At 38.9% G+C, this 18,845-nt stretch overlaps 1 protein-coding gene across 1 annotated transcript in view; it reads left to right on the top strand.

The window, feature by feature from the left end:
* The first annotated feature begins 725 nt into the window (after window positions 1-725).
* Window positions 726-18,845, top strand: part of pou6f2 (POU class 6 homeobox 2) — a 64,014-nt gene continuing 45,894 nt past the window's right edge. The window contains exons 1-3 of the mRNA XM_026363857.1: window positions 726-768; window positions 3,686-3,873; window positions 17,855-17,952. Coding sequence (XP_026219642.1) covers window positions 3,702-3,873; window positions 17,855-17,952 — 270 coding nt within the window. The 5' untranslated portion in view covers window positions 726-768; window positions 3,686-3,701. The remainder of the gene's footprint in view (window positions 769-3,685; window positions 3,874-17,854; window positions 17,953-18,845) is intronic.

Genomic DNA, 18,845 nt, shown 5'->3' with positions numbered 1-18,845 from the left:
TGTTGGCTCATATAACCAGACAGTTATTCTCATTTTAATAACATTATATGTCTAGCTTTTATCTTCCAGTTTAGGGTTACAGGTGTGTTGAGGCCTTTCCCAACATGCAATGGGACCAAGGGTGGAAAACAAAAAGTACAACCCACTAGAACTGTGTTCAAATTCTAGTCTTTATTTCTTTTCTTTTTCATTTGTCTGTAACAGTAAGACAAGTACAGACTAAAAAATATATGTGTTACATCTTTGTCTTGTTCCACTGTGAATGTATGTGACAGAAAGTTTTATATCTACTAACAACCATTGTTTCTGTTAAACCTGTAAAGTGTACAAAAATGGGTAAAGTCATAATGTCCTACAGTCTAAGGTAATACTTATACTTAATTTTATTTGAGCAACCCAAAAATATTCACTTTACTATCAAATATGTTTTCTATGACAGAAAATAGACAAGGATGTTTTTGCTAATATCAAAATAGGTGCTCATCCAATTTCTGTAGATGAATTAATTGCTTTTAATTGATGAATTATCATGTTGTTAAAACATTGTAAAACAGTACTGTATGATTTATGTATGTTGGTTGACTGTACACAGGTTTGGAAAATATACATCATATGATGTTAAATACCCTGAATAACTAAACATACTGTAACTATAGTTATGATGAGTAGTAATTATTCTTTTTTTCTCTTCAGTAACCACAGGAGCCTTGTGCATTGGAGTGGAGCGTACTGGTCTCATGTGGAAACCCTCACCCTGGGGCAGCACTGGTAAGACCATTAGCTATTAGCATGGATATCTGATGATGCTCAGGACTCTCTGCCAACTACTGATTCTCCAGCCACTAGAGGTGTTTGGTGAGTGGCAGGCAGATGGCGGGATCAAGTGCTTTTTCTTGTTTCTGCAACCTGTTCCTGAGAGCTGTTCCAGACTGAACAGAGCCCAAATGAGACAAACCTCCTCCCAGATGTCCGCTCCCCCCAACCCTCCTACACACACATATTCACAAACTCAAATTAATGCTTCAATCAACGGTCTGAAGTCTCCTTTCAAAATGAAGCTAATCCGTTGCACATCCACTGCTTAGAATCTGTAATCTAATTTCTTATGATAATTTTATTATATCCCTTTGAAATATCCCTTTTTATTGGGGATTTTTACAATGAGATTGAAGTTATCCCATTAAGTGTAATTACATTACTCCCTGCCTTTGAATTAATAAACACACCCAATTTGATGACATGATGGAAAATAGGCAAAGCTAGCTGTTTTGAAATGAAGTAATTAACAGCCGTGTAAGATGGTGAGAGATGTGTTGGCCCTCGTATCCCTGAGCTTCAGAGGCCAGGGGAAGATTAGAGCTCTGATCTCATTCCAAGCACTTGTTTGGAGTCTGTCAGGAAGAGAAATGCCAGCATTAGAGAGGTACCGCCACACTCCTGATATGATGAAATAAGGAGAAAAGGGGAAAGGGAAAAAGATGGAGGGATGGACAGAAAGGATCCTGCCCTTCTCTGAAGTGTCAGTATCTTGTTTATTCTATTTTTCATCGTAGCTGCTGGGGCAAAGATTCCCATTTTTCCTTTATTTTTTCTACCACCTCCTAACAAAAACCACTGCTCTCATTTTTTATAGGTCTTGCAAACTCTCATGCCCCAGTGAAAATTACATTGTGAAACGGTAGAAATTTCAGGGCTGCCTGTGCTCTCCGCTGTCCCTCTGAGCTTTCAAACAGTCAACAGACTGTGAAGAATAAATAATAAAAAACTATTGATTATTTTGATGACTGCAAGATTCAATTAGGTATTAATTTTGCCCTCCAGTGGACCTATCAAGCAACTCAAAGGAGAGGAGGTAGGAGGTGGGGGTGGACCCAAATGCATGCAGAGTGTGGCCAGGCTCAGACAGAGGGGAAAATGTGTTTACCTCGGCGGGCAGAGAGATGCATTGATGCGCAGTATCCCACATTTAAGTGCTCCACAAATGAAGCCCTGATGACTAGTGACATTGTTACCACAGATATAAGTATTGACCAGGCGCCTCGCGTATTTAATGACAGCTTAAACTATTTCTATTGATTAACATTTTCATAGATTATCATGTGTCATATCAAGGAGGGCTGATTCCCGTGATGAGAACATTAAAAAGGCCCCTCTGGGCAGGAACTCATCGACCACCCTGATAAAAGTGTGTGGTTGCGGAGGGGGGTGATGGTGTTGATGGGTGCACGGGCAAGATAAGACTCACCATCCTTTATCCTTTCTGTGCCTTGACTGTATGTGCTGGTCACCTGCCCTTTGCTTAGACATATTTAGGCTGGACTTGATTCATACATAAGGAAGAGGGCCTGCTGCTCCGTGTCTGTGTCTCAGAGCCTGAGGTTGGGTGAACACTGTCTGAGGAGCTCTCCAGTCAGAAGACACAAGGGGGAAGAGACAGAAGGAGTGAAGGCAGGAGGGAGAGAGAGAGCGTGTGTGTGTGTGTGTGTGTGAGGGAGAGAGAGGGAGGGAGGAGGTGACATCTTCAGTGCTTGTCTTAGGAAGCAACCTCAGGCTTGAACCTGTGGTGGGCATTCAGATACATGAAGGTTGAGGAGACTGCTTCTTGTTCAGTAGAAAGCATGAACTAGCTGCTCTCTGCATTAAGGTGGCATGATTTGGCTGCTGTTCGACTGACTTTTGGACGTTAATTTGGACTTCCTGAAAACTGTTTTGTTTAGTTTTTTGACTGTTTTCTTCTGAGGCTTTGTTTAGGTAAGAGCAATTTGTTCTTTTTCTTTCTAGGAAACCTTTACTATTTGTAAAAGTAAAAAAATCTATAGAAAATGTTTATTCCATTAATTGCGTGAGTTGAATTTCTTTAGAGTGAAAATATCTCAATGTCAGTATGACATGTTCCTAAACTTAAGTTTTGTATATTTTCAAACAATGTTTTTAATTTTTCTCTCTGCAGAATACGTTTTATTCCAAGACGTTTTCACAGATAATACTCAAATCATGTCACGTACTGTATTTGCACTTTATCCTTATTTCTAAGTGTAGACAAAAAATGAAAATAATTGGGAGAAAAATTTGGGAACAATAGTGACATCATCTCTCATTTATATCAGGCCTTAAGTTCATGTTGGTTCTCTGCTGCCTTTCTGCTGCAAGATGTCACCTTTGATCTCATGTTGTGTCCCCAAGTATGTGAAAATTGATGTAATCGCTGGTGTGTATTTTCCTTCATATTGTCTTTTTGGATGTAGAATTAGACCTGTTTCATTTACTTATCAGCACACAGCCCATGGACCTCTTTGTATCTCTGTATGCCTGCTGTCAGCTGAGTGTTTGCTGAAGATGAGGCACATGTCAGGTAGTAATGAGCCCATGGAGATGGATGTATCACCGTTTTAGGACTGCAGGGTATAATGGTAAAGCCACGCGATCCGTAACAGTTCTTCACCAGGCAGCAGCCGGCAGTATCAGCGGGGTAGCACCAGCGTCAGATAAAAGAGAGAGCTAGAGAGGGAGGGAGCAGGAGAGAGAGGGAGAGTGATGAGTGAGCGATAGAAAGGAGAAGCTGGGTAGAAACAGAGTGGGTAGAGACATAGTGAAGGAGCTGGTGAGGTGAGACGCTGAAACACATCTAACCAGGGGTGTTTTCTCTTTTTTTTTTCTCCTCCTTGTTTCCCACCTGGGCTCACAGCTCCCTCCGGGATCCAATGATTACAGGGCAGCTGAGCAAGCCGCTGCTCTCCCTGCGCAGCGACATGAGCGCGGCAGAACTCCGAGCGGACGACAAAGCGGCCACCCCAGACAGTGATCTGAACGACGAGCCCCTGCTCCTACCCTCCGAGGCCACGGACAGAGAGGGCACTCCCAACAAGCTGTACGGTGAGTCGGCTCACTCCTCCTGTTTGTCCCGTCTCCTTCATAAAGCTGCTAACTGAGCTCTGGTTTGAGCAGCGGTGAGGTGAAAACAGAGGAATTCCAGTGCTGGGACAGGTGTCAGCAGTGTCAGGAAACAAACTAAGTTTAAGTGCAATGAGCAAGACAGTCTTTGGTTCTTTTAGCATTTAGATATGTCAGTGTAAAAATGATATTGTTGAATAGTAAATTGTTCTTGAGATGCTTTATGCACCTTCAGACTCCATATTTCTTCATATTGTATTGTTCATTCATTTGTAGAAGAGACTGTTAGTTAAACGTCTGATGCCATTAAAACTTTAATAACTTCAAAAGACATTTTACGTATAAAGATGCAGTTCTTTCCTAATTGCAATAATAAAAGTATAAATACGTTATTGATACTTTAGTGTTCTGTGTTTTGTAGCAACAGCTGTGCATGAAACTCCTTTATCTGAAAGTTTAACTCTCTCCTAAAAATCTAATTGTCAGGATATTTCAAACACACATTCATGACCCTGGTGGTGTTAGGTAAATTGTTTTTACTTATTTTTTAAATCCATAAGAGAATATAGTATATATACATTATTTAAATATTGATCGAATAAAAAGAAATGCGTGCAGATGAATTCTAACTCAGTGTTTGCTGAAATTAAAACCTCAGCATTATAGCACATATTATAGTTACCGTCAGCACATCTGATATAATATTATTGTTTTTAGATTATTGCAGAGACTTCTCTCTTTGTAATTATTTATTTTTGGCTTATTCAATTAATTCTTTTGGCATCTTTTATTGCAAATGATCTTCAAAATTACCCCATTTCTTTATCAGCATGCCTCATTATTTTAGCAGTCATCTAATTAATTGAGTGTTCATACTCTATTTTGGTTGTGTCTAAATAAGTGTGTTTTTATTATGAGTTGTTCCAGTCATGTGGACTAATTCAATCACTGTGCCTCATTGTGGATCACTAAGCATAATGATATAAATTAGCATTTATCACATTTTCTAATTATTTGTTGTGATGAGAAAGGTAATGTAGCCTTAAAGTTATTCTCGTCTTGAGATGTTTTCTTTAGAGAGATTTTATAATCATTAGAATTAGAAATAATTATAAAGTGAGCATTATTATTTACTGTACATCAAATTATAATGTCTGCTGCAGTAGTTTAACAGTTTAACACATTTGTTCTTGTGATAAATAGAAAACAGAATTTAAACTTTAATGTATATATTTAAATTCAGGGAAATTGTATGCTGCTATCCTTAGTATTTGTAGAATGTATTCATCTCCACTAACTAGTAGTATTTCCAAGGCTTTGTTTTTATTTGCTTAATTTCAGTAGAAACCTTTTTAGAGATCATTCTAAATAATATACTAAAAACTTTGTAGGACCTCTTGAAGAGAGCTGATTTAACTTCTTAACATTATGTCTTCATTTGCCCTTTTGCAAGGGGACAAGTGGCTTTAGATGTTGGTTTTGAATATTTATACAAACTGTCGTGTCTTTACTGCTTATTCCACCATGTCTGAGTTAAACTGTGCAAGTATTTGTGTGAGAGTTTGGCACATTTATTTATTGTTTATTTGTTCTAATTTAAATCAGAGTTGTCAAAGGGAAATTAGTATGTGAATCTCTAAATAACCCTCTCAGTGGGTATGTGTGTGTGTGTGTGTGTGTGTGTGTGTGTGTGTGTGTGTGTGTGTGTGTGTGTGTGTGTGTGTGTGTGTGTGTGTGTGTGTGTGTGTGTGTGTGTGTATGCGTGCGTGCGCGCCTGTGTGTGTGTGGGGTTCCAGTGAAGAGATAGAGAGGATAGCAAAGTGCCTGTAGAGGGAGTTTGCCAAACATTTCTGAACAAAATAAAATGAGAATTTGGAGGAGGGATAGCCGAATCTTGTTCTCAAACCTAATCAGCGAGAGTTCAGTTGTCTTTTAAATCCTTATTTCAAGAATAACCTGGGGCTAGAGGCTTCTAAACAAGGACTGTGCACTGCAGGATTTGTCTCAAAAGTGTTGCAATTTGGTTTAATAAGCATCAAGTCTCTCCCTCTTTCTTCCTTTCTGATCAGTCTCCATCTGAATCCATCAGCCTTTTGCTTGTCTTATTTTTTCTCAGTGCATGCACACTTAAATGTTGTTAAATGATTTACTGTTTATTCATATTCAAAGCTAATATAATTTATTACTATTGCATCTTTGTCAGTGAGAAATTACTTAGCCCTTTAGCTTCTTAAACACATTAGGGATTTCTGGCAACCATGTATGTTTAGTTGTTGGTGTTTGCTGTTGGCATGTCGTCATTCTGCATGTGGCTGGTTCAGAGTCGCCGCTGTGTAACTTGAGAATTTTAGTTGGGGATAGCTTCTGTTTGCCTGGTGGCAGTGCCCAGGGCTGTGCCAGCAGCAGGTTTGGTTCAGGAATAGCTGCCCACATGACCTGTCAGGGAAAGAGGCAGGGACCAGCGAGGAGATGTGGCACAGTTGTGTATTCTAGTTGAGGAGATAGGAAGGAAGAGAGAGAGTGAGGTGGTTGAAGCGAGACTACTTCATTATGTACATCTCGCTAAACTCCTCCAGAATTAAAGGAAAGAGCTCGTGTTAGTGATTGGTCACTTTGTTTAGGCATTAATACATTACCCTCTACTGTTGAGCTAAGATTGAAATATATTTCTTAAATATCTCAAATATTTGTGATATTTTTAAAATTTTTACCTGCACCTGATGGATTATGTCAGTTGCTCTGGGTTAGGTCTAGGAAACCGCTCTAAAATAAGTGATTTATCCTGGTTTCTTAAATGACTGACTTTTTAATTAAATGAATTTCTACACACTGAGAAGTAATGCAATTTATAAAAGCAAACATTTTAGACAATATTTATCTTTAGCTATGGTTTATATGTGGGATTATATATTATTTGAGTTACATTTGCTTTAGGTTTTGCAATAAAGCAGCAGAAGCCACAACATTAAGTCACTGAGTCATTTTACCTGCACTGTGGTGAAGAAGCCCATGATTAAGGTATATTTTGAACTTGCAAGTTTCAAAAGACAGAAAAATGAAGTACTTTGTTCTGTTTATGGTGAATTTACTCTGATAGAATGCTAAGATTTCATGATTGACAGATGCTCACTACATGCTTATCACCTGCATGTTAAAACAGCACAGACTAATACTTTTCAAGGAAATCATGTTCAGATATAATTTCCAAATTGTAAATTCCTAGAAATACAGTCAGAATAGTTTTGTGACACCCTGTGTGTACAGTGTATTCATAACACAACTAACTCAAAGTGTACATGTTTTGAGTCAAGTTTAAAACTGTTGTGAGACTAGTCTCCTCCGCATGAGAACAACCTACAGGTAAAGAGCCCAGAAAATACATAGAGCAATACAAGATGTCTTTTTTGGACACAGTGACATCATATTTACAACATTTTCTGGCAGATTACCTTTATAAATAAAACACTATTTAAACTTCTTTTTTACGTCTGCTTTGAGATGCACATACGTGCTGTGTGTTTATATTTTATATTAAAAGAGTGTTCCCTTCAGAGTCTATGACTCTGGCTTTAGCTTTAGTGCTTTAATACTGTGTCTAAGAGTTTGTGTGAGACGGAGAAGTCACTGGGAGACAATGACAGTAGCGGTCATGTTTGTCTACAGTAAATTGTCCACCTTCTCCACCACTGAAGTAAGCATGTGGTGAAAGGGCTGTTCTTCTCCTAAAAGCTTGCCTGTGCAAATAGTCTTCCACTTCAGCTAACAGGGGCTACGAGGCACCACAAACATCCTGCCGCCTTGTATTTATTCCAAGTAGAAGTGGACATTAGGTGGGAAAGCTGTGGTTAGTAGGGCAAGCAATTTTTTTTTTCAAAGGACGAGATGGTGTTGGATGCATACAGTTTCTGTCTTCTCTTCTCAAGCAAATCTCCCCCTTTCAGACATCAACAGACAAGATAATAAGACACTCAGAGCACAATTCCGTATTATATTCAGCAACCAAAGGCTCATCTCTTGTCAGTTTGCATTTACTCTCCCAAGGATGTGACGCTTCTATCATCATGCTGTCAAAGAGAGCCAGGCTGGAACGACAGGAGCACTCATTTCATACACTTACTGTCTACATGAAATGGTCTGCACTTATACGGATTCTGCCAAAATGGTGGGACATTTTCACAAAGGTCACCTAGAGACCCCCCTCCCCAAAAGAACAAAATGAATCTTTTCATTGATTCCTGGTATTGGAGGTCATTCAGCACAAAAAGTTCACCCCAAATGCCACATCTGCTGTAATGCTGCACCTTGTTTTTATGTTTTTACAGGCTTCCCTCACAGTCAGATTTATTGCTGGATTAGTGAAATTAGTTTGATTTGTTCAATTCAACATGTCACTCACCATCATCTTTCATTATCTTTCCAAAGTTGCAGTTTTACTTTGATTGACTTAGTTTGATTTCACACTCTCTCTAAATATTTATTAATTTTTAATGCTACAAAATGGTAAAGTAAATTTACTTCTATCTAAGTATACTATAGTGCCTTGTACTATAATATAGTGTAGGTATGGGACAAAACTACTCATCCCTTCTCAGTTCTCCTTTGCACATCTTCCTGCTGCAAATTCATACACATATGTAGACATGCACATAAACACACTGCTGTAGGCAGGGGTTCTTATTATTTTTGTGTAATCAGCTTAGTGAGCAGGGTGCATGGTGGGATAGGCTGCTTGCTGATGCAAAGAGCCTCATAATGTTGTGTGGTGGGGTTAAGTAATAAAGCGGTGCAAACTCAGTATTGAACGGGCCACGCTGAGTAAATAAGAGTGGATAAAGGAGACAGAGGGGGAACAAGTCTCTCCCCAGGAGGTGGATCTCATTATGGGGATTCCAGATGTCTATGCAAACTTGAAAACAAGCTTAATGCATGCCTATAAAGCAAGTGTAATACATTTGCTAATGTGCTTGTAGTGCCCATGGCTGCAGCAGCTCAGTCTCTGCGTGGCATGAAGGACAGGGGAGGAGGATGAGCACAAGGAAGACTTCTTGTTTTCAACGTAAACAACAGCAAAGGTCATCAGGTTTTGTGGATGCTTGCTTGTGCAGAAATGACTTTCAGCAACACATAGAACTTAAAAATAATTGACAATGTAATTCTCCCTATTGTTTTTTTTTGTTTGTTTTGTTTTTTAAGTTAAAAAGATTATTTTTGTCTTGACTAGAAGGTTTTACAAAGAAAAACATGTTACAAGTTCTGCAGGTGGGCAGCGGTGGAGAAAATAAATTGAATTTCAATATGCACTTATTCTAGTTATACACTTTCTTTAAGTTGGGAAATCATTTTCAGAGGAGAACTTACATGTTGTGTAGCATGCACTCCATAACCAATATCAATAAGCCTTTCATGTAGAGCTAACAAAGAGGCATCACATCTCCTGGCACGGACACGGTTGGTGTTGTTGAGATGTAATTGAAGCTGCAAGGGTCACATTTTCGGAATAGAAATTACAGTCTTGTCTTTGACTTGTGTGGCGTGAACCAGAGATGCATCCCACAGCCCTTGTGTCCTTCACAAGCCTTTATTATTTATAACGCTCGCTCTTTGAGCAATGACCAGTACTAATGCATAACCTTCTGTCCTTCTGGCTGATTCGCTTCCTTTGAAACCAAAGATTGAGGCAGGAGAAGTGGGTGTATGGTGGATGAGGCAGGGGTGTGGGCGGATGGAGGGGGGGAGCATATAGGGCAGTGGAGATCCAGGCTATCGAGAAGTTATTATGTTTTTTTCCTTTATATCTGAGGATGTGGAATAACACTGTGATGCTTCTTTTCTCCAGAATAGAGTTATGGGCTTCAAAGCAATACTATTTCCTGATGTCCCTCCTTCCACTATTTGTCTGCTCCACCAGAATAATGTGCTGGGAGGGAAGGCTTGGGGTGAGGTGGAGTGTATTTTAGCTACATGATTATTTGCTTGTTTCTACCTGTACCCACTCAGTTCTGTAACTATCACCTCAACAGGGGCTTACAGTAACGACTAATGCAGGACTTTTCTCAGATAAACTCATTTCTAGATAAAGTCCGTTTAGCTCAGGTTCAGTGGAGGTAAGATATACTCTTGTGCAGCCTGTATCACCTGATGTTATCCTACAGTGATTGAGCCTGTGTTGCAGCACTGGTGTGATCCATTGTTATTATAGCTCAGTGACAGAAGGAACGGGTGAGGAGGGGGGACGATAGGACGCTTTGAGGGGCAAGGGGTAGAAAGTGGGACACAGGCAGCATTTGTGCCGGATAGCCTGCGGGGTCCAGGCTGATGTGTCAGCCATGACATGTGGGTGTCTAGCCCCCCGTGCAGACGCACACAAACATACACGCTGCATGCTGGACTGCCCTCACACTCCACCGGCTACTTCTACAGCAAGTGGGCAATAATCAAAAAGGCCCTTGTTATTAAAATGATCACAGTTTGAAGAGACTAGAGATGCATAATCTAATTTTAACATTGTCAATTCATTAAACTGTTATCTGATTAATTATCGAGTCTATGGGATGTAGCAGCAGAAATCTTGGTCACAACTTCACAGCAGCTAAGGTTGTTTTAAATAGAACCAACAATATTTTAAAACTAAAATATTAACATTGCTTTAAAACACAGAAAAGAAGAAAATAGTCACATTTTTATTTAGATGTTAAATTAATTGTCAAAATCAGCTGGTTAATTTTCTCTCAACTAATTAATACAATAGTTCTATTATCATTTCAGCATTAGTCATAGAAGATGTATAAATTAATACTGACTGTGAAATTTAAATGAATTATTAATTATTCCTAATTAATTATTTTTGTTATCTATTCATCTGCTGATGATTATCTAGATTCATCAACCCCTAATTCACAGAACAAAACATTCAAATGCTTTGTCTGAACAACAACCCAAAGTTTAAATATTTCCAAAAGAAAAAATCTCCTTACCTTCACATTAAAACGTTTTGCTTGAAAATGAACTTATGTACATAATAATATGTATCATCACTGATTGATTTACATCAAGTTCAGCTCTACTCAGATCCTTCTGTTTATATAGAGACAAAGTAGACAGACAAAACACAGAGTGAGAGAAAGGCCTTTTTTCAGCTCAGGGTTGTAGGCTGCAGAATCCTATTTACAGCAAATATCATTTAGGTAATTTAGGAGGAGGAGCAATAGTGAAGCAAGCATCTCCTAAAAGGCTTAGAGCTCTCTAAAGCTAGTCCTCATCACAACGTCCCGCCTTCACGGATGGCTGTAAAAGGATGAAAAATCATTCGGATTGTTATTTGCCTCTTTCAACCCTGAGCTAATCAGGGTGACATTGCTTTGAGAATAAGGAGGACGTTCCACAACAGATGTGCTCATGTGCAAAGTATCCCCCGTGAGGATGCAACACAAAAGCCCTCCTCTCTCCTCCTTGTCCTCCTCCATTGCTCTTCCCTTCTCCACTGTCCTCCCTTCATCACACCATCATTCCTTCTTGACCTTTGCAATGGGCATTGCCTCTTCTCACCAATTTACCTCCCTCTGGACCCTCTTGTGTTTGTGCTGCTTCCATCTCCACTCCAGCATCAAAGGAGAGACAGGTAAGAGCTGTGGAGCAGAGCACTCTCATGTCAGAGAGCCTTTTGGTGAAGACCTGTGGCCAAAAGTGAGAGCATAAGTGTTGGAGCTGTGGGCTCTTACTGCTTTAAGCATTGTTTGCATGCAGATTCTCCCACCATTCAGCAGAAATGGCAGCTTATGTCTCCAAACTGAAGTGTACTATTTTCTGTTGTTTACATTTAAAACCTTCTGGTGGGGACATCTCTTACTTCATCGTATCCATTTCTTGTCTGTCTCCTCTTCTTCTTCTGTCCTCGCAGTCTTCCCCTCTCTGCCTGTGACTTAACAATCACCTCAGAAATAACCGCTGAGCTGCTGAGGTGTAAAATCCTTTCTGTTCGGCACACTCCACGGCACTGCCTCCTATGTAATTCCTTAACTCCATAATGCCACTCATTGCCAAAATAATGAATGAGATAGATTTTTTCTCTCTTTTTTCCTCTGTAAGTTCTGCGCCCTTGCATGATGAGGAATCAGGCTTTAATGTTGGAGACCCGGAGAGATTGCTGTGGCCTCTTCTCCCTCTTGCCCCTGCGCCGGGCTCTTAATTAAGGAAATGACAGCTCTCCTAGCAGCAGCAGTAGCCATAATGTAGCTAATAGTGTTACAGGCAGCCACTCAAAAGTCAGTCTCTGGTGATTTCCTATCCCCAGAAACACTATTGACCTATCCCTAGCAGCTTCTCCACCCCAGCCTCTAAACAGAGTATTACTTCCCTGCTGGTCCAGAGGGAGCCATCTAACTAAGAGCACCTGGAGTTATTGGCAGCAGATTATGCCCTGTGTTATTGTTGAGGGCTTTGGTGGGAGTAATGAAACCCTGAGCTAAATCACTGGTGATTTTGGCTCTCTTGCATTCTACAAGGAGTTAAGTAAATCACTATAAAGCCTGCACTGCATGTTATGGGCTGCTCTTTTCTATACCGCACTATGCCGAGTGTGTAATATTAGTTTTCAGACTTTTTCCAGGCTGCTTTAGATAGTGAAAAGAGCGTGGACTAGTCTGTTGTTCTACGGTTCGTTCTCTCTCAGCTCTCTCTGCCACATTAGCTTACCACAAGTGGTGTTAACAAAATCAATGGTCAAACAATCTAGGACAATTGGTTGAGTATTGATAGAATTAAACCTCTTGTATGATGTGGCTTGTTGTCCATCTGGGTCCATCCTTTTTGCTTTAACAGCCCACAGATCCCTGTCCAACATAAACTCTCTGAACCCACAGCATATTTGAGCATGAAAATCATATAATCATTTTGAATATTTATACATTGCTGCAACAGTTCCTCTCTGGATAACAATTAAAAATCTAATTAACTTATAATCTTGAGCCTTTTTAAATGTGTTCACATGTGAAATTATTTTCCATGGATTAGATTTCAGTGGCAAGATGATTGACAACATCTTAATAGCGAACACATGCACTCAGCCAGACATTTTCAAAAGGACCATTATAAAAATGGGGGTTGGCTGTTCATTCTGAATAGCCTGAATCGTTACCAGCCCTCTCTCGTACATTTGACAACTTACATAATGCATTTCCACTAAAATAGCTTAAGTGTTAAAGCTTCTTTTATGGGCAAAAATTGATTCATAAATGCACTGAGGCGAAAGCTAACATGAACACAAAGCTTTCAATAACACCCATTTTATTCAGACTGTCAATGTATGAAGCGGTTGCATTAGACAAGGTGGCATGCTGATTGCTTTATGAAATCCAGGCTAATTGTTTTGTGGTGTAGTCCTTAGGGCACCCTGCATTAAGACAGACAGAATGAAGTCAAATAAATATAGCTCTTTGCCCCCCTCCAACACTCACACAGCACACAGAGGCCCTCTGCCTTGTGTGGCATTGAAAGTCGCTCTCCAGAGGCCACTTTGGTGATCAATGAAAGAGAATTTATATAGTGGTGGATATCAGCAATATGTCCATGACGTATACTCGCTGGCCTCTTTATTAGGTACACCTGTACAATCTGATGCTGTCCAACAAAAAGGAATTCTACTTTTCCAAGTTTAGGATTTCTCACTTCCTGTTAAAACTGTCAGACAGGTGATCATTCTACTAGATTTTTATTATTCATCATGTTTTGGCCACCCTATTTAAATTATAGGGGGACATTAGAAACACCTCGCAATATAATGCACTCCAGTATGACTCCACCACTCACTACGACCTCCATTATAAACACAGTAGAATTATCACGTTTCAACAAAATTGGGAAATTACAACCTTGTAAAAATAGAATTCATGGCAGAGCTGCTGTTTTGTATTACATTAGATTATACAGGTGTACCTAATAAAGTGGCGGTAACAGTAAGTCCATCCCCCCCCCCCCCCCCCCCCCCCCCCAATATCCCATAATTTCACCTCAGAATAAGTTTGGAATTAAATTGTCAGTCAAGGCCACGAAGAACATAAAGTTTGCACATCTTAAGAGCTAAAGTGTTTTTGTTTTTTAGAATGAAGATGGAATTTAAAGACACTTGTACTGTTACAAAAGCAATTAAACTGCCCAGGAAATTCAAAACTGTGATAACGCGTGAATGTCCTACATAAATGTAAAGCTATATTGAATGTGCTTCGCACGTTCTTTCATCCGTTTGGCCTCTTCTTTCATCTCTTCTCACATCAATACATCCATTCATTTCATTTTACCCATTGTGTGACCTGGGTATAATCACAGTATCAAAGGACTTTCTCTTTAGTGAAAGGTTTAATCGAGATATTTTCTCTTTTTTCCCCTGTATACAGTATTAATCTTCATCTGGAAAACCATTTTTGAATCATTCACCTTCGATAAGCAAATTTTTTAAAGAAAAGCAAAACACATACAAAGATTCTTGTAATAAAAAGAAGTGAAGATTGACTCCCTGGGTATCTTTCCTGTCAGCTATTTTATTTAGTTAAAGAAATTACACACATCCTTTGGGGGAAGATGTGCATGTGTATTTATTTATTATTGATTTTCTCCTCTGCGATAAACGTGTTAACGTTGCTGATATTTGCAAGGGGATGAAGCTTTCTAAGTTATTGTGAAATGATGCAATGAAAGGCATCAAGGAATCGTTAGTAAGTCAGACTCTAACTGCTGTAAGTCAGTAAGTCTCCCGCACTGTTTATTAGATAGAATATATTATTCACAACCAATATCTTAACTACAGTCATGAGCCACAGCTTATTGATGCTGTTATAAAGTCTTAATTTAGCTAATTGGCTTTGTTATGATGATAATTAGATAATTCACTGGAATAAACGTTGCTCAGTAGCATTGTTGGGTTTATTATTGTTTTTGAAGTGTAGGAGCTGCATTTACACTTTGCCTTTGAGATGGTTGGAAAGTTTGAGTTGCTGTAAATTAAAACCAGACTGTTTCAAGTCTGAGAAAAAGAAACTGCTTTAATCTGATACAAGCCAAAGTGAGAATTAATAGCTTAGAGACAATATGCCTGATGAAATCCAGTAGAAGAATGCGTAGCCTCATAATATCCACTCTCCAGTTTTCCAAGTAAATTAGAAATTACACAACACATTATGATGATATTGTATTTTATCTGTAGCTTTATTTTAACTGTAAGCCAGACACAAGGTCTGTCTTGTGTACTCAGATTGATCTTAATTCCAGATACCGAGTGCACAGGGTGGGGCTGCACAGCGTGATCCATAATGGGTGAAATAATTGCTGAAAAGAGACTGGCTTGTCAAAATGTCCACTGCATTGCAAGGCTGATAAGCGAGAGGATGTGGACCTTCGTCGAGAAGCAGGGCCAGCCAGCCAGAGGTAGAAACCAGCTAGAAAAGCAGGCTCCCCCTTGGGCTTTCACATCAACCATCAAATGCTTGAGGTTCATTTGTTAGGTCATGCCATTCACCAATTATTTGGATTTTATGTAAAGATGAAATGATTTTAGTTGGCGGAGGGGAGTTTTAAATGTAATGCATAAATATTCTTGACAGGCAATGAGATCTTGCTGGCAAGGCTATTCAATAGTACGTTTTGTATGAAGCTTTTATAAAAGGACTAGAAAACCACTGCATGCCCTGTATGTTTAACAAAAAAGCCTATTCATCTGTGAATAAAAAGACACAATACATCAGGATTTTATTCTTTATTTAAAAGCTGCGATATTCCATTTAAGAAAATCGATCTTACAGTGGAAATGTGATTACATTTTTTTAATTCATTGCCAACACGGTGCAGTTTAACAAGGTTCTGTGGCCTTCAAACGTATTTCCACATGGTTGACTTGACTTCATCTACAAAATCCACTTTATTCAAGGGAAGAGCTGTTTTATTATGGAGACAGTACATTTAAAAAGATGTTTTATGAACTTTTGGTCAGGGGTTTTGTATCATACATTCAAAACAGAGTCCAACTTATTAAATTACAGATGGCACATAACCTTTCTGTGAAATGATTACATTAATGTTTTTTTAAATCAACGTCAATTTTACAGTATTGTCTGCAAAGAATAATAGAAATTTACATTTAGCAGTTTCCCAATAGTTTTACAAGATATTTAACTTTTCTATTTATGTTTAACCCCCCTGTGTAATAGAAAATAATCCTGCTATTACAGTATGTACTATTCAATACAGCTACAATAATCAAAGGTCATAGTCAGAAAATACATTCTTACAACATATTCATTTGAAACACTTCAACTCAAAATTAATCTTTTGACTTCATCAAGACTGTGTGGGACATTTTCTTGGCCATACAACACAAGCAAACACTCCACCCACTATTTAGAATCAAATGTTGCTGGGTTGTAATTGTTGCATGGAGTTACATGACATTAGTGAGCCCCATTAAATTCAAACCAGCAAGATGAGCACAGACAGACAAAATAGCAAATGCAACAAATGGGAAAAGTGAAATAAGCAAAACCATTTCAACACTATCTGAAAAGCTTCTTAATGTCAAACCACATTCCTTATATTGTACTAGAGGTTTTCAGGGTCTGTTTTCAGATCACAGTAAAATACAGTAACAAGGATCACAATGTAACCCACTTTATACTCTGAATAAGACTTCCACAGAAATAAAACTATAAATTACTGTGAATACAAGATTGACTTGTACTTTAAGCATTTCAAAAAATGAAACAGAACATTTTGAGAAGACAAGAAAGTTACACAAAAACATTATTTATGGATGTCTCCAAATAAAACTCCTTGAAAGCCTTGAGACAGAGATACTGTATATTCACCCAGGTTAAAGCTAAACAACCGTTTTTCATTGGCACAACTGAGCGAGATGAATAAGTGAGCAGATGTTATCCCCTGTACTGACAAACTGTCACTAAGAGAACAGGGTTCCTTGTTAATAATAGTACATAGTATTGGAGGATACAGCTTCTGTAGCACCATAACCTCACCTTCACCAGCTTATTCAAAAGATATTCATCTCCTGAACCATGCAAAAAAATTCAACTCTCAAAAAAAATTAATTTAAGGTTAGTTTGTATATCCAGGGTATTTCTCTGTTTGTTTTACATTGTTGGAACAAAAACTTGGTTTTGAAACCTTTTATTCTTGAATGAAATCTAAGAAGTCTTTGTTTTAAATTATTTCAATCAGTTCTTTTAAACAGATAAAAGTATTTTTTAATTTTGGTGAGTTTTACAGTTACTTCTTCGTCCATCAATAACTTCATTTTTCTGATGGTTCTTTCAGCAACATTTACATCTTCGCACTCTACAAGCCTAACAATATCACTGAGGTTGAATGGTGAGGGTCAAAGCAGCTTTTTGGACCTTTTAGAGCGGTCCATACTCTGTGCCCTGCTGCAAGATTCTGGGAGATAGGGCTTGCTATGATATCCAATTGTTGGTGTCTTTTATTTTCCCTGCAGCCATCAGCAAGCTTATTATCATGTCGCTGTCTGCTTTGCTCCACTCTGACCTCATAGCAAACAGGTCTACTTGTGCCTCGTAGCTGCAGGCTCAGCACAGGGAGGGGGTGTGGGATTAGGAGAGTGATACTTAGTGATGTAAATGGCTGAATAATATGGCCCCAGTGTTTGTGGCGGCACTCTATCTCTCAGAGGTAATCTAGGCCAAAATGCATCATCCCCTATCAATGAGCCTTGCCGCTGGTTGGTAATTTATTCAGTGCTACAGTGGTTATTGATAAAACACTTAAATATAAATTCCCCTCCTTTCCCAACTGTCCTCCTCGGCTGTATACAACACTCGGTGTTGTAATATCAGAGCGTGCTCTGTGTTGCGTGTTTATCTACTTATGTTGTCTGTGTTGATCTAAGGTGGAGTCTTTGCTTACTCTTTTTACTTTTCTACATGGATTTCTGCCTTGTGTCCTTCAGGAGCCCGTGACGGTTCAGTCCAGTCTGATGCCAGCAGCAGTCCCTCTGAGCAGAGTCAACTGGGCCAGTGTCATCCAGGATACCCAATGGGTCCACAGGTAAGTGGGAGAATCTGACACAAAATGAACCCTTAAAATAATTTGTCACTACAATCATTTATATAAATGAGCTTACACGTTGATTGAGGCTTTTGCAAAGTTTGCAGTGAGCCGACTCACCCAATAACCCAAAAATATAAGGTTTTCTGGAAGTAGTGTCAGGTGCATGGAGCAAAAACTAGAGAAGCAGAGAAGGCTTTTCAGATTTGTGTTAATATTTATTACAAAATAAAACCCTCAAATCTGCATCACTGACTCAAATATCACAAAAACCTAACTGGTGTTACTTCACGTTTCCCAAATGAGCCCTACCCACTTCAAAAAAGTAGAAGAGCTCAGAGAAGAAAAGATAAACTTAAATTTAATGTGAGAAATACTGCGTCCACAGAGAATGACGATAATAAGTTGCTAACTGAGAAAAGTTTTTATTGTGTTTGTGACATCGTGTGGATACCAGCGTGGACGTATCTTAATGTGCTGTGTACTGTAATGTATTTAAAATTACTCCAGGTGTCAACTTCTCTATAGAAATATAAGTTAATAATTTTTTGAGACAATATCATGATCTCAATTTCCTATTCCTGGCCTTATAATAAGTGTACTGTGGTAATTTTTGCATGCTTGCTCTATTATAATATTATATTATATTATTAGGATTTAAGGTCTCATACATGGCTTTGATGCCTGCCATGTGAGCACAGATTGACAGGTGTGACTGACAGTTTGATGCTCCCCAGCTCCTGAACTCTCACTGAGTTGGACTTTCAGAGCCCCTGTTTATATAATAAGCAGTATTTTTCAAGACAGGCGGTTCTGTGACTGTGGTTAAGAAGTTACACTAAAAAGACCCTCAAAGAATGCTCTCTGGCAGTATTTCATTACGTCTAACATTG

The sequence above is a fragment of the Anabas testudineus genome, chromosome 2, assembly GCF_900324465.2.
Source record: "Anabas testudineus chromosome 2, fAnaTes1.2, whole genome shotgun sequence".
NCBI classification, from domain to species: Eukaryota; Metazoa; Chordata; class Actinopteri; order Anabantiformes; family Anabantidae; genus Anabas; species Anabas testudineus.
This window is presented reverse-complemented; position numbering and strand designations above follow the sequence as displayed.